Below are 14,535 nucleotides of genomic sequence, written 5' to 3'. Positions count from 1 at the left end.
GCAAATACCCCAAAGGCATCATTTTCAATCCTCCCGTTCCAGTAGCACGTATTGTAAATTCCATTTCCACACCTTAAATGGGAAACCAATTAAGTTCTAGGATTAGAAATATAAGATATGGGCTCAGACCAGCAATTTGTTTTAACATGATTTCCCAACAAAGGTCGTGTCTACCCCTTCTCTCACCTGCAGCTCAAAGTTGGCTTGATCCAGAAATTTTTTGTTCAGCATATCTGCATACTGATTAATCGCTCGCAGGAAGACTCTGAAAGATCAAGAGAAAATTACATAATTACACACTTCTGCTCTGGCACCTTTGGAGGTTTGGCATTTCAATTAGCTACAATATGAGACTGTCTGGCAAGTGAACTCTCTAAGTCCTGTGAAAAGCTGCAAAGTTTTGCCAATGCAAAGCCCAGAGAATTATATGCAGATGTTCTTCAAATTAATCAAGGAAACTAGCACACACAGAAGAAAAGAAACAGAGCACAATAACAGCGTCTGAAAGTAACATACGAAAAATATCACTAAAAAAAAAAAACAAACCTATTATTTTTTAAAAGAAGAGGTGCAAATTAAATCTTATTCTCGAGTCACAATATATTAGTATTATATTATAAAATTGGTCTTTGTTTAGCTGGCTTTTTAAAGTTAAGCATTCAAAAGTGCTGTTACACACGATCTGGCTTGGATTGATTTGGTATGTAGACTGGAAAAAAAATGCAGAACAATCTGAAAAAGGTGAGAATCATGTTTCATTTGGCAGAAAAAAATGAGGACTTAAGCCTGGGACATAGCATCTCACATTGCTCTGAGAGACCGCTCAGAAGATGTAAAGGAGGAGCTGGGATACACAGTAGTTTTGCAACAAAGATCAGGCAGTCAGAACTTCAGAAGATTACTGTTACTTAAAGGAAACCTGATTATCCCAACTTAAGGAATCTATTGGTTTTTCTGTAGATAGGAAGACGTGAGTCTGGGATCAAGGAAACCGTTCCTTTGATCTACACCTCAGCTCTCCGGGGCCAGAGTCCCGTGCTTTCTCATCCTGGGTTCCCTCAGGGCTCACCGCCTTGGACAGCTGTAATGGGATGACTTGATGGGTGCAACGTTTCCTTAATTTACTGATGCGGCAGCAACGTGTCTTTTCTATCAAAAGGTGAAAAATCACGAAGCTCGGAAGTATGGTTGACCTCAGTATCATGTGTCCGCCAAATGCTGGTTTTAGTCACTGTTTACTTATTTAAATAAATTTTTAAAAAAAGCTTTAGTAGATATGAGAGTCATTTGACAAGAGTTTCAGCAGGAATTTGAATTCATCCATTCACCAATGCGGTACCACTGTGAGCACGCGGAACAAAATACCACATCCTTCCGTACCCTGACTTTTACTTTTCCGTGATGAAACATGCAACTCGAGGATGTCCTAAGTGACTCAGTGCTCAGCCTTTCACAAGCTTGTTCATTCAGTAGATTTGTCTCATTGCTCTGGAGAGTGTTTACAGCAAAGCTTCGTCCACATCCTTCTTTTTAAATGACCCTTCGCCCTCTGCACAAAGGCAGGACGCAACAGCAACTAGCATCAGGTCACAGATAATAAACTTCATTATCCTCCCTCTATTTAGACAGCAGGAAGCAGCCACAGAGTGTAAGGGAAATCCAGGTTACTTACTAGGAACTGACACTCATAATAAGATCTCCTTAGCTATGCATGCCTGGAGAAGGTCCCCAGCCTGGACAGTCCCAGAGCCACTAAAGGCCAGTTAGCCTGGGAGGACGGGGAGAGGACAGGGCCAGCTGGGGCTTTAAGGAGGTCTCCATCACCACCTACCACCACCACCTCCTGCCCAACATTCACTGTCATGCAGGTTTCTCTGGCACAAGCTCCAAGAAAGAGGACGTGCAGACATGGTTTCATTAAGAGACCCATCGGTGGGATCCACGACCAAACAAGTGTGACAAGTGGCCCATGCTGGTGCTTGCTATCTTCGTGGCTGAAGAAAAATGTAGCCGGAGTTACTTGGATCCTTCCCTGAGGATGTTAAGATAAAACCAAGAAAGTCGGATCTGGTGTTGTAAGTGCCTACTCACAGAGGGGCATGGAGATGCTGGCTTGTCTGGGACCAGGAGCATGGCTTGGGCAGCGGCATCCATCAGCCACAGGGTGGCCGGATTCTGCCATTACAGAATGCCCAGGGAAACTGGAAAAATAGCTCTCCTGGATGAATGCTGTAATTTATTGAGTGCAGGTGGTGGTCAGGGGGAGCTGAATACAGGGTCCTGAAGGATCCTGACAAATTAATCGAGGAGCAGGACAAAACCACTATATTCAAGATTGAAAAAAAAAAAAAAGTGAAACTGTTAATTACTCAGTCATATCCAACTCTTTGCAACCACATGGACTACAGCCTGCTTGGCTCCTCTGTCTATGGAATCCTCCAGGCAAGAATACCGGATTGGGTTGCCATTCCCTTCTCCAGGGGATCCTCCCCACCCAGGGATGGAACCCCAGTCTCCCGCTTTGTAGGCAGACTTTGCCATTTGAGCCACAAAGGAAGCCTTGTATAGACAGGTCACCTAGCAACCCTAACCAGCCCCCAGTCTTGGGCCTCAGCCCATGTCACGTTCAGCCCTCAGAAGTACAAGCTGCCTGGTTCAAGCGAAGACACGCTCCCTGGCCCAGGTGACCCCTGGCAATTGTGCTCAAATAGCATCTGTGGGTATGCCCTACACGGACTCCAACAACCTGAGGACTGCCCCCAGTGCCAGTGGAGTAAAATGACTTCTTGTCACAGGAGGAAAGGGGTCACACAATACAAAAACACTAGGCTTATGGCCTTGAACTTTTTTTTTTTTTTTGCTCAACTTTTCCTTTGGCTTCAGAACTTGGCTGTTCACTGGAGTACCCCAGGGCCTTTACGAGGTTTCAGAAAGCCCCTCTCTCCAGCCCTCCATGACAATAACGAGTTCACTTAGACATGCATTATTATTACAGGGCTAATTATTGTGCCTCAAGATAGCACCCAAAGAGTTGCAATATGCTATTTCTAATTAAGCCCTGGAACAATTTCAGCTAGTTAAATAAAGATATTGCTCAAAATGACTGGGGAAAAAAAAAAAAAAAAGATGCCACGCTGAAATAATATGAAAGCTGAACAAAAACTTTTTAATGAACTGACAGCTGAGAAAGAGAGATGCTGAGAGAGATTCTATAATTTAGACTCTCTATAAATTTTTTAAAAAGCCAGGACAAAGAAACAAATAACATGGCATATCAGGGCAAAACTGAAGGGCTGATCAAACAAAAGCATCCTCAATGCTGTCAACAAAGGCGAGCCACTCAGGCTACAGGTATCAAAGGCCACATCACCTTTACAGAACCATCATCATATCCTACGTTTCACACTTGATGGGATTAAAATCTTAGCAATGCCCCAAGTCCACTTGAAGATAAGTCAACTAACCAGGCAAAAAGAAACATACACAGAGGCTAACTTTTAGGTGAGAGTATTTTCTATCTGTTGTAATTCATGAGTTATTTCTAATACATATCAAGCTAAGGGAGATAAATATGAAAATCACATTCGAAGCTTCTGCAGAACAATCTGCTTTCAGTCAATGATTATGAAAGATATCTCAACTAAGCCAGGCGATCGCACAGCAGGGTGCCTACTAGGCTGGAGTGAGGGGCTTCAGCCTGGCTCAAGGGAACTGACAAGCAAGTCCTGTCTGTCAGGAGGGGGGTCATGAGATGGGGAAGGGGTTGCAAGTGGGCTCCACTCTGCATCCCTGGTGACCCTGTCCACACTGGGCACCGCTGGCATTGCACTCAAGGACAGAAAAGCCCTCCAGTCTGTTCCCGAATGGACCTGTTTATTCACAACTGGCTGCAATGCCTAATTGACATCTGGCACAGCACAGATGTTCACTAGGTATTAGCCACAGGAAAAGAAGGAAATGATGGATATGGGTGGGCGGACGGACGGATGGGTGGACGGATGGGTGGATGATGGATGGATAAGCTGGCTGACCCATGTCAGAGTGAAACTGTTTACTTCAGACTGGAACGCAAACATAGCCAAAACCCATGGGCTTCCAACTGAGATCACAGATCTGTTTTCAGGACCTAATGAGGCTCAGGTTCCTGATGTCTCATCACAGAAAGAATTCAGTGAGAGAAAAAGTGATAGGTAAGAAGTAGATTTGTTCAGAGAGAAACATACTCCAGAGACAAGAGTGTGGGCCACCGCAGAGGATGAGTGTGATGGCCTTGAACGTGGCGGGCTTAGTTTTTATGGGTTGGGTAATTTCATAGGCTAATAAGTGGGAGGATTATGCCAACTATTTTGGGGGAGGGGTGAAAATTTTCAGGAACTGGGCCACCGCCTAATTTTTGGACTTTTGACAGTGCCTTGGAAGTGTCAAGGCACCCCTGGGTATGTTGCTCAGCTTGCTGATTGAGAAACCAGGTCCAGCTGAAGTTTAACTTGTCTGCCATCTTGGACCCATTTGATTCTAATCAATTTATGTTATGCCCTTGGGCTATGTCATTCTTTTAAAAATTGTGCCCTGCCCCCTTCCTCCTATTTCAAGAAGGCTCAGGGAAGCAAAAATATCTGGCAGCTCCTGACTCTCCCTGCATTCTGAGATTTTCCCCTGTGGGTTCAGCTCTTAGAGGTTCTTGAAAACCAAATTTTGCAGTAGGCATTGGCATTTAATGGCTGGGCATTGTTCCCTCACACTTCTCTCCACTTCCAGAGTAAGTTCCTGGGCGGAGGGAATCTTGCCTTGCAAAAGGCAAACATCAGGATGCCCCAAAGCATCTGAGAGGACCGCTGGCCTCTGTGTGTACTCAGAAATGTTCTGGTCTAAGGATGCATTCATTTAGGACTGCACTGAAACGTCTCAGAGTCAGCGATATGTCCAGGAACTCCTCGCAGGCAAACACACATGCACACACAGCCTGCTCTCCTGGGGAGAGAGAAGCCACCTTGTGGCAACCTGTCGCTGTTGTTTATTCACTCCGTCGTGTCCAGCTCTTTGCGACCCTGTGGACCATAGCCCACCAGGCTCCTCTGTCCATGGGATTTCTAGGCAAGGAGGAAAGGCTGGCTATTTCCTTTGCCCGGGGATCTTCCCGACCCAGGGATGGAAACTGCGTCTCCTGGATTGGCAGGTGGATTCTTCACCACTGAGCCACAGGGAAGCCCAGGAAGGGAACACCCAGCCCTGAATCACAACAAGCACAACATGGGGTCATCTGGGTTGGTGTTGATGCCCCCCATCCATCATTACTATATGTGAGCAGCAGGACCCAGGGAAAGGAGCTCATGTCTGCTCTTTATAATGTTCCTAGCTTTCAGGAACAGGAGAGTGAGACACTTGCAGGAGACAGAGAACTTGGCGAGAGGAGGGCAGGGCGCAGGGCAGACGCGTGTTGCTGCTCCCCTGCCAGAAAAGAGAGACGGGGTGGGGGAATGTGGGCCAAGCAAGTCCTGTCTCATGCCAAGCCACGAGTGCAAAGTCATTTCTAAAAAATGAAGTTAATGGCATGAGAACTAAATGCTTTCATGGATACTGTCCCACAGGATCAAAATGATTAAGAGAAAGGGCAAGCCCATCTTTCACAGAGCTCTTTCCAATCATTTTTAACCTACGAAAGGTTTTATTTAAAATCTAAAAAATTTAAAGGTAAAAAACCAAACACAAGAAATAAATAATGTAGGGAGAGCCAGGGGCAAATCTTACAAAGATTCAGTGTACAGTCTCTAGATATTCAAATTATTCAAGGCAATGACTGCAAATTGTCTTCTTAATGGCCCCAAGGAAAGAATTTTATCTCACTCTGCTTGGTAAGTGACTCCTGTCCCCAGAAAGTCAGTCACAACATTCACTAGCATCCCCACAACATCACTCCTTTTAAACAATCTAGAAACCCTGAGAGACCAAGACCATTCATTCCCAAAGCTCATACAATTAAAAACGAACAAAGAGACAAAAAAGCCCAGGAAGTTTTCCTTGACTTCCTTTTCCTCTACCTGGATATTTAACTACAGTGAGTATTCATTTGCTGGAAACAAAATGCTGTGCTATAATTCCTAGTGGTGTCAAATACGAGAGTAATTGTCATCCACACACACATCCAATTACAGTTTTAATCTAATTCTGTTAACTATCATACACCTATCTCTCCACCCATTCATCCATCCACCTATCTGTATATCCATCTGTCTACCCATCTCTCTCTCTCTTTTACATCCATGTAAACATTTGGTTACCAGGCCTTCAAAAGTTGCTCAGGTTTTTGAGATTCTCCTATTTTCAACCAACACACAAAAGTCCTAAACTATGAGCCTTTAAGTTTCCCTGAACTTTGAATCTAAGTGTTTAGCTTTGTTTGCTGTTTTCCTAACTTTGAGATTAAAGGTAAGGACCATGTATGCCACATAATTCAAAGTCATTTGAGCACTGTGACCTCCGCTGACTCCTTACAAACCATTAAGTAGCATTTGCTAAAAAGAGGAGGCAAGCCCTGTGACTTGACTTTGGCATGTGTTGGGGAGAAGGCTGGGTGAGGTGGCGAGAGGCTCTGAGAAGGAGGCAGCTGCTGAGGTTCAAGCGTTCCAGCCACAGGCATTTCCCAGAGGATGCCCACTGGCCCTGACACTCCCCCACGTCCCCTCTGCATCCCAACACAAAAGAGTCCTGATGCCTCTTGAGCTCCATGGGAGACCATCCCCCAAAACTACCTATCGGAAAGCAGTGTGTCCTGAGCCATCACAGTCGCACAGTCCTAAACAACTGTGTGTTAATTGAGAGAAGGGAACTCAGAAAGCAGAACATAATCAGACACCAATTTAACTACTGGAAGCTCCTGGCACAGTTACAGCCCCTAAAATGACTTTATTATGACAGGGCTGCAGGCATTTCTGTGTTTCTGTTACCCAGTGTTTGCTGCCAATAATACAGGAAGAAGAGGGACCTCATTACTGCAGAGGGAGACGCATCTATGGCGAGATGCCCCAAGCATCCTGGGCACAAGGCAAAGCCCCCCCAAGGCTGAGGCTGTGGGGTTCTCTTGTTCCTCCTCTGAACTGACTGTAAGTTATATAATGAGATTGTACAGTTCAATCCGAGGGCACTTAAATACCTCTGGCACCCACCCAACAGTCGCTCTGGGGGGAAAAAAACTGCATCTTTTAACAAAATGTTTCGCCCGAAGTGGTTGGAAACAAAGGCAACAGATGTAAAGTGACAGCGTCTATCCCTGCAGAACACCGAGGCAAGGAGTCGCAGCTGGAAACCTGCCTGAGCGAGGCTTCCGCGTCGCTCAGGAACGCTGGGAAGGAGAGGTGACTTAGGGGGAAGCGAGGGAAGAGACACAGACTGTGGCTTCAGTCCCGCGCAACAGGTGCCTGCCCCCAGCCGACGAGTCTCCTGGCACCTCCCACAAGCAGCTGGGTGTCAGGTCAGTGGCGAAACAGCATCAGTTGCTGCCTCTGGTGGGATCTTGGGCGAAGAACGAAGACCACGTGAGCACAGAAAACTGAGTTCCAGGAAAGACCCTGGAGCGTCCTGACGGGGAGCGATGCGCAGGAAATGGAAGGCTTGGGTGAGGCACGCCTGCAGTCTTTGTGGCTTGGGAAACTGTGGAGACTGGTGTCAGGAGAACTTTCTGGGAAGGAGGCTGGAATTATCGATGGGGGCCATGAGAGATTGTAGACGCCAGGGTACAGAGTTTGCACCTTGGGTGGCGGGTGATGGGGCTCCTGAAGACTACAGCGGGGACCAGGCCAGAAAAGCACCCTTGAATGCCTGAGATTTGCTTCATTTCTTTTCCTAATCAATAAGCATACAGTATCCATTAGACTCTTAACTGAACTGCAAATCGCTCTGCACCTTTCTGCTTGGCCGGCCCTGGGAGATGCGGGCTCAGTCTATGAGGCCAGGCATCATAGAATCCCCAGAGAGCATCCCCTAAGGTCTCATCCCTGCTGGGGGAGAGGGGATGTCCTGGAGCAGAGACCAGTGGGCCCGGGTCAGGTTGTCCAACACACTCAATGCACTGGTGCTCCAGATATGTGTTCTCTAAGTCCCCACCAAAACAGTGCCTGTTGCCCATGAACCACTGCAGGCTGAGGGCCAGACGTCCTGAAAGTGGCCACACCCACCACAGCCCTCCACTTCCTCTCCCACTGGACCACCCCCCTCACTTTCTGCTGCTTGAGCATCTTCTCAACACCTTGCATGTTCCACACAGTGTTGCTACTTCACAGGCATCTTGATGTTTGATGCCACAAGTCTTGTGAGGTACGAATTACCTGATATTTTATAAACCAGGAAATAAAAGCTCAGAGATGCAGAAAGCATGCTCCCAGTAGGCTTAGAACAAGGTCACAATCGGTCACAATCATGTACTGCCTTCCTTAGGAAGGTTAATCACCGTGGTCAGCGTGACACACGTACAACCCTGCAACTACCTGTGTTCCTTTTACACTGCATGGCGGAAAATTTCCAGCAGATACAAAAGTAGACAGCCAAGGACTTCTCTGATGGTCCAATGGCTAAGAATCCAAACTCCTAATGCAGGTGGCCCGGGTTTGATCCCCGGTCAGAGAACTAGATTCCACGTGCTGAAATGAAGAGTTTTGCATGCCATGACTAAATATCCCAGGTGCTGAAACTAAAAAGACACCTACTGCACGCCGCAGTGAAGACCAAACATCCTGTTTGCTGCAACTAGGCAACTGTGAAAGTCGCTCAGTCCTGTCCAGCTCTTTGCGACCCCATGGACCAAACAGTCCATGGAATTCTCCAGGCCAGAATACTGGAGTGGGTAGCCTTTCCCTTCTCCAACTAGGATAAATACGTAAACAAATAAATATCTTTTAAAAAGTAGACAGCAAAAGAGACCCATGTACTCTTCACTCAGCTTCATCAATTATTACCATCTGCGCATGGTTGACTCATTTCTCCCCAACTTCGTACCCCCTCCCACATTATTATTATTGTTGTTGTTATTTTTAGACAGACTTTATTTCTAAGGGCAGCTTTAGGCTCACAGCAAAACTGAATGAAATCTACAGAGAGTTCCCCACTCCACTGGCTCCCCCATGACCGACATCCCGCACCAGGGCGGTGCCCACATTATAAACTGTTGGACTCACAGTAATTCATCATCGTCACCCAAAGTGCAGAGTCTCGTTAGGGCTCACTCTTGGGGTTGTACATTCTACGGCTTTGGACAAACATGCACTGACACCCGGCCCCGCGACAGAATCATACCGAAGAGAGTCACTGCCCTAAAGACCCTCCATGCTTGGCCAGCTCACCTCTCCCTCCCGTTGAGCCCCTGGGAACCACTGGTCTTTACCGCTCCATCCTGGCTTTCCAGGATGGCACACTGTTGACTCCTAGAGGAAGTACCCTTTTCATATTGGCCCCTATTATCTCTAGAATGTTTTCTAAGTTAATTTTCCCCAGGCTTAAAAGCCTTAACATTTGAGGCACTTTACGGCAAGGGCTTGAAAGACATTCTCTTGTCAAACTCTTTTTCTAACTCGTCTGAGCAACACAAGTGCCTGCCTAAGAGACTTCAGGGGTCATCACGGCCTCAGAGCTCACCCTGCTCCAAAGCACCCATTAACACTCAGGAAGCACCCCCTTCCTGATGGTCTGGATGCTTAGGGTGGGACGCTCTGTGGAAGACGGGGTATTAACACAGATCTCATGGGCTTTTCAGGGAAGGCAATGGCACCCCACTCCAGTATTCTTGCCTGGAAAATCCCATGGATGAAGGAGCCTAGTGGGCTGCAGTCCATGGGGTAACTAAGAGTTGGACGTGACTGAGCAACGTCTCTTTTACTTTTCACTTTCATCCATTGGAGAAGGAAGTGGCAACCTACTCCAGTGTTCTTGCCTGGAGAATCCCAGGGACGGGGGAGCGTGGTGGGCTGCCATCTATGGGGTCGCACAGAGTCGGACACCACTGAAGCGACTTGGCAGCAGCAGCACAGGCTTTTTTATAAATAAATTTATTTATTTTCTACATTTAGAAACTGTTAACCTCTGATATTTATTTATTTGCGCTTCCCCGATGACTCCCTTCAAAATTTTCCAAGCCAGGCTTTAGCAATACATGAACCGGTGAACTTCCAGATCTTCAAGCTGGTTTTAGAAAAGGCAGAGGAACCAGAGATCAAATTGCCAACATCCGTTGGATCATTGAAAAAGCAAGAGAGCTCCAGAAAAGCATCTATTTCTGCTTTCTTGACTATGCCAAAGCCTTTGACTGTGTGGATCACAATAAACTGTGGAAAATTCTGAAAGAGATGGGAATACCAGACCACCTGACCTGCCTCTTGAGAAATCTGTATGCAGGTCAGGAAGCAACAGTTAGAACTGGACATGGAACAACAGACTGGTACCAAATAGGAAAAGGAGTACGTCAAGGCTGTATATTGTCATCCAGCTTATTTAACTTATATGCAGAGTATATCATGAGAAATGCTGGGCTGGAAGAAGCACAAGCTGGAATCTAGCTTGCCGGGAGAAATATCAATAACCTCAGATATGCAGATGACACCACCCTTATAGCAGAAAGTGAAGAGGAACTAAAAAGCCTCTTGATGAAAGTGAAAGAGGAGAGTGAAAAAGTTGGCTTAAAGCTCAACATTCAGAAAACAAAGATCATGGCATCTGGTCCCATCACTTCATGGGAATAGACGGGGAAATAATGGAAACAGTATCAGACTTTATTTTTCTGGGCTCCAAAATCACTGCAGATGTTGGGTACATGACATTAAAAGACGCTTGGAAAGAAAAAGTTATGACCAACCTAGATAGCATGTTGAAAAGCAAAGACATTACTTTGCCAACAAAGGTCCGTCTAGTCAAGGCTATGGTTTTTCCTGTGGTCATGTATGGATGTGAGAGTTGGACTGTGAAAAAAGCTGAGTGCCGAAGAATTGATGCTTTTGAACTGTGGTGTTGGAGAAGACTCTTGAGAGTCCCTTGGACTGCAAGGAGATCCAACCAGTCCATTCTGAAGGAGATCAGCCCTGGGATTTCTTTGGAAGGAATCGTGCTAAAGCTGAAACTCCAGTACTTTGGACACCTCATGCAAAGAGTTGACTCATTGCAAAAGACTTTGATGCTGGGTGGGATTGCGAGCAGGAGGAGAAGGGGACGACCGAGGATGAGATGGCTGGATGGCATCACTGACTCGATGGACATGAGTCTGAGTGAACTCCGGGAGTTGGTGATGGACAGGGAAGCCTGGAGTGCTGAGATTCATGGGGTCGCAAGGAGTCGGACACGACTGAGCGACTGAACTGAACTGAACTGAACTGATGACTCCGTGGTAAACAATCAACCTGCTAATGCAGGTAATGTGGGTTCAATCCCTGAGTTGGGAAGATCCCCTGGAGAAGTAAATGGCAGTCCACTGCAGTATTCTTGCCTTCAGAATACCATGAACAGAGGAGTCTGGCGGGCTACAGTCCATGGGGTTGCAAAGAGTCGGTATGACTTAGTGACTAAACAACAACAATAATTTATTTTTTATTTATTTATTTTTGGCCACAACGCGGGGCATGTGGGATCTTAGTTCCCCAGTTACGGACTGAACCCTCGACCCCTGCGTCAGAAGGGCAGCGTCTTAACCTCTGGACTGCCAGGAAAGTCCATCACAAGGCTCTTCTGAGGGCTCCGGGTCTGTGATGTAGCAGTTGTCTTGTGCATGGCATCGATTACTGTTCTGACTAATATACATACACACGTCTCTCCATGGATGGAGGAACTGGGACAGGCAGCCTTCTCCAGCTACTTCTCACCAAGCTCACCTGGTTTCTCCCCACACTGTCTACAACCATCTCTCCATCCTTCACAGCACAGTCCCCAAACCACAACCCCTGGCTTAATTTTGAAAAGTTTTTTGATTTCTTATTTTAATAAAGCCTTCTGAAAAAAACGTGTGGTGAAGATCACGTAACACAGAATTTACTGCCTTACCCATTTCTAAGTGTATGTATAGCTCAGGGGCACTTAGTACATTCACAGGGTGGGGCAACCATCACGGCCATCCACCCGCAGAACTGTTCACGAAACGGGAACTCTGTCCCCATCAAACAGCCACTCTACTCCCTCCAGTGCCCGGCCGCTGGCAGCCACCCTTCTCCTCTCTGTCTCTATGAATGGGATTGCTCTAAGGACCTCATACAAGCAGAATCATGCAGTGTGTGTCATTTCACGTCTGGCTTACTTCCCTCAGCATCGTGTCCCGAAGGTCCATCCGTGTTGCAGCATGTGTCGGAATGCCCTTCCTATTAAAGGCTGGACGGTATTCACTTGCATGGATAATGACACACTGTATTTATTGCATTCATCCATCGTCCATGGATGGACACGTGGTGGCTTCCCCCTTTTGGCCACCTGGAATAGTGCTGCTATAAACATGGTTGAACAGGTATCTCTTCAAGTCCCTGCTTTCAATTCTTTGGGGTCTATACCCATAAACGGAACTGCTGGGTCATGTGCCAATTCTATTTTTACCGTTTTGAGCAACTGCCAAACTGTTTTCCACAGCAGTTGTGCCATCTTACACACCGGCCAGCAATGCAAGGTTCCAATTTCTACACACCTTTGCCAACACTTGAGGGCTTTTTGTTGTTGTTTGTTTGTTTGCTTGCTTGTTTTGGATAGCAGCCATTCTAATGGGTGTGAAGTGGTATAAATAAAGTTTTATTAGAATACAACCACGTCCATTCATCGAGAAATTGCCCATGGCTGTCTTCCCATGACAAACGTAGTGTTGAGCAGTGGTGCCTGCAGAGGTACCTGGCCCTTAATGGAAAGTTTTGCCAACTCCTGAAAACCTGGGCTTCAATTCTGACCTGTTCTTCGTGCAGGGTTTTGGAGAGTTCTTCACCTATTTCAGGAGGGAGCCAGGGCTCATGTCTGTTTCTTGACATCAGAAAATAAAAGTTGTTGATAAAAAGGCGTTAAAAAGCCCCCTCCAAAGCTTAGAGAAAACAGCTTCTCTCTTTACACCAGGAAGTGGTGTTACCAAGAGTTGGGAGAAAAGTGATTTGGAAACCAAAGTCAGCAGATTCCCTCCATTTGTGCCTCTGGGAAACCGAGCACGTCAGCTAACAGACTCATTTCAGGGTCAAGTTTTCCGAATGTACAGGCTCCCTCTCCCTCTACTCTCCAGCATCACCTTCATCGTACTGCCCTCTTCATCACCAATCCTGCCCACCTCGCCTATGAATCATACAACCTCACACAATAAGTGGTGAGTGATTTACAGGCATCCTGGATAAAGAGGGAAAATCCCCAACACAGACCCACAGGAAAGCCTACCAGCAAACACGAGGAAAGAAACATCTCTACGGGTGGAGGGGCCAGGCAAGGGACAGTCACATCCTCACTCTAGAATCAGCCATGGCGAATAAGCAAGGATCTCGGTTGACCCCAGAGACCCCCGCCATGAGCACCCCAGCAAACATCCGAGAGGCCTTCTGCCTCCCCTCCCAGGATCCTCCCGTTGTTTCTGGGATTACTAGCTCCAGCATTAGGACAGCCCCAGTAGGGAGGCTGGGGGCAGAGGAAGCAGGAGGGAAGGGTGACCTCTGACCTGTCCCTTGGGCATGGGTGCCGACTGCCCCGGAAGATCAGCTTTCTAGGGTGTAAGAGTGTGCAACTGTCACAGAAGTTATTTTCTGAGTCCCTCGTGTGTGGGAGTAGGGAGTGAGGGGTAGAAATGAGGACTCAAGAGTCTCTCCTTAGTGAGGAAACACTTTGGGAATAAAGAGTGGTGATGGCTGCAAAACACGGTGCATAGAATTAATGAAAATTGTACACGTCTGCATGATTAAAATGGCAAATTAGAACTGGACATGGAACAACAGACTGGTTCAAAATAGGAAAAGGAGTACGTCAAGGCTGTATATTGTCATCCAGCTTATTTAACTTATATGCAGAATACATCATGAGAAATGCTGGGCTGGAGGAAGAACAAGCTGGAATCAAGATTGCTGGGAGAAATATCAATAACCTCGGATATGCAGATGACACCACCCTTATGGCAGAAAGTGAAGAAGAACTAAAGAGCCTCTTGATGAAAGTGGAAGAGCAGAGTGAAAAAGCCGGCTTAAAACTCAACATTCAGAAAACTAAGATCATGGCATCCGGTCCCATCACTTCATGGCAAATAGAGGGAGAAACAGTAGAAAAATTGTCAGACTTTATTTTTCTGGGCTCCAAAATCACCGAAGATGGTGACTGCAGCCATGAAATTAAAAGACATTTACTCCTTGGAAGGAAAGTTATGACCAACCTAGACAGCATATTAAAAAGCAGAGACATTACTTTGCCGACAAAGGTCCGTCTAGTCAAGACTATGGTTTTTCCAGTGGTCATGTATGGATTTGACAGTTGGACTATAAAGAAAGCTGAGCACCGAAGAATTGATGCTTTTGAACTGTGGTGTTGGAGAAAACTCTTGAGAGTCCCTTGGGCTGAAGGAGATACAAC

General features: G+C 46.5%; 1 protein-coding gene across 2 annotated transcripts in view; it reads right to left on the bottom strand.

Moving 5' to 3' along the window:
• The window catches only part of DOCK1 (dedicator of cytokinesis 1), a 561,005-nt gene that overhangs the window by 122,969 nt on the left and 423,501 nt on the right, over positions 1-14,535 (bottom strand). For both annotated transcript variants that reach the window (XM_040254437.1, XM_040254438.1), the window contains exon 30: positions 187-265. In XM_040254437.1, the coding sequence (XP_040110371.1) occupies positions 187-265 (79 nt within the window). The remainder of the gene's footprint in view (positions 1-186; positions 266-14,535) is intronic.

This window comes from Oryx dammah, unplaced genomic scaffold (genome assembly GCF_014754425.2).
Source record: "Oryx dammah isolate SB20612 unplaced genomic scaffold, SCBI_Odam_1.1 HiC_scaffold_14, whole genome shotgun sequence".
Taxonomy (NCBI): domain Eukaryota; kingdom Metazoa; phylum Chordata; class Mammalia; order Artiodactyla; family Bovidae; genus Oryx; species Oryx dammah.
The sequence above is the reverse complement of the archived record's forward strand: the minus strand, read 5'-3'. Positions and strand labels throughout refer to the sequence as shown.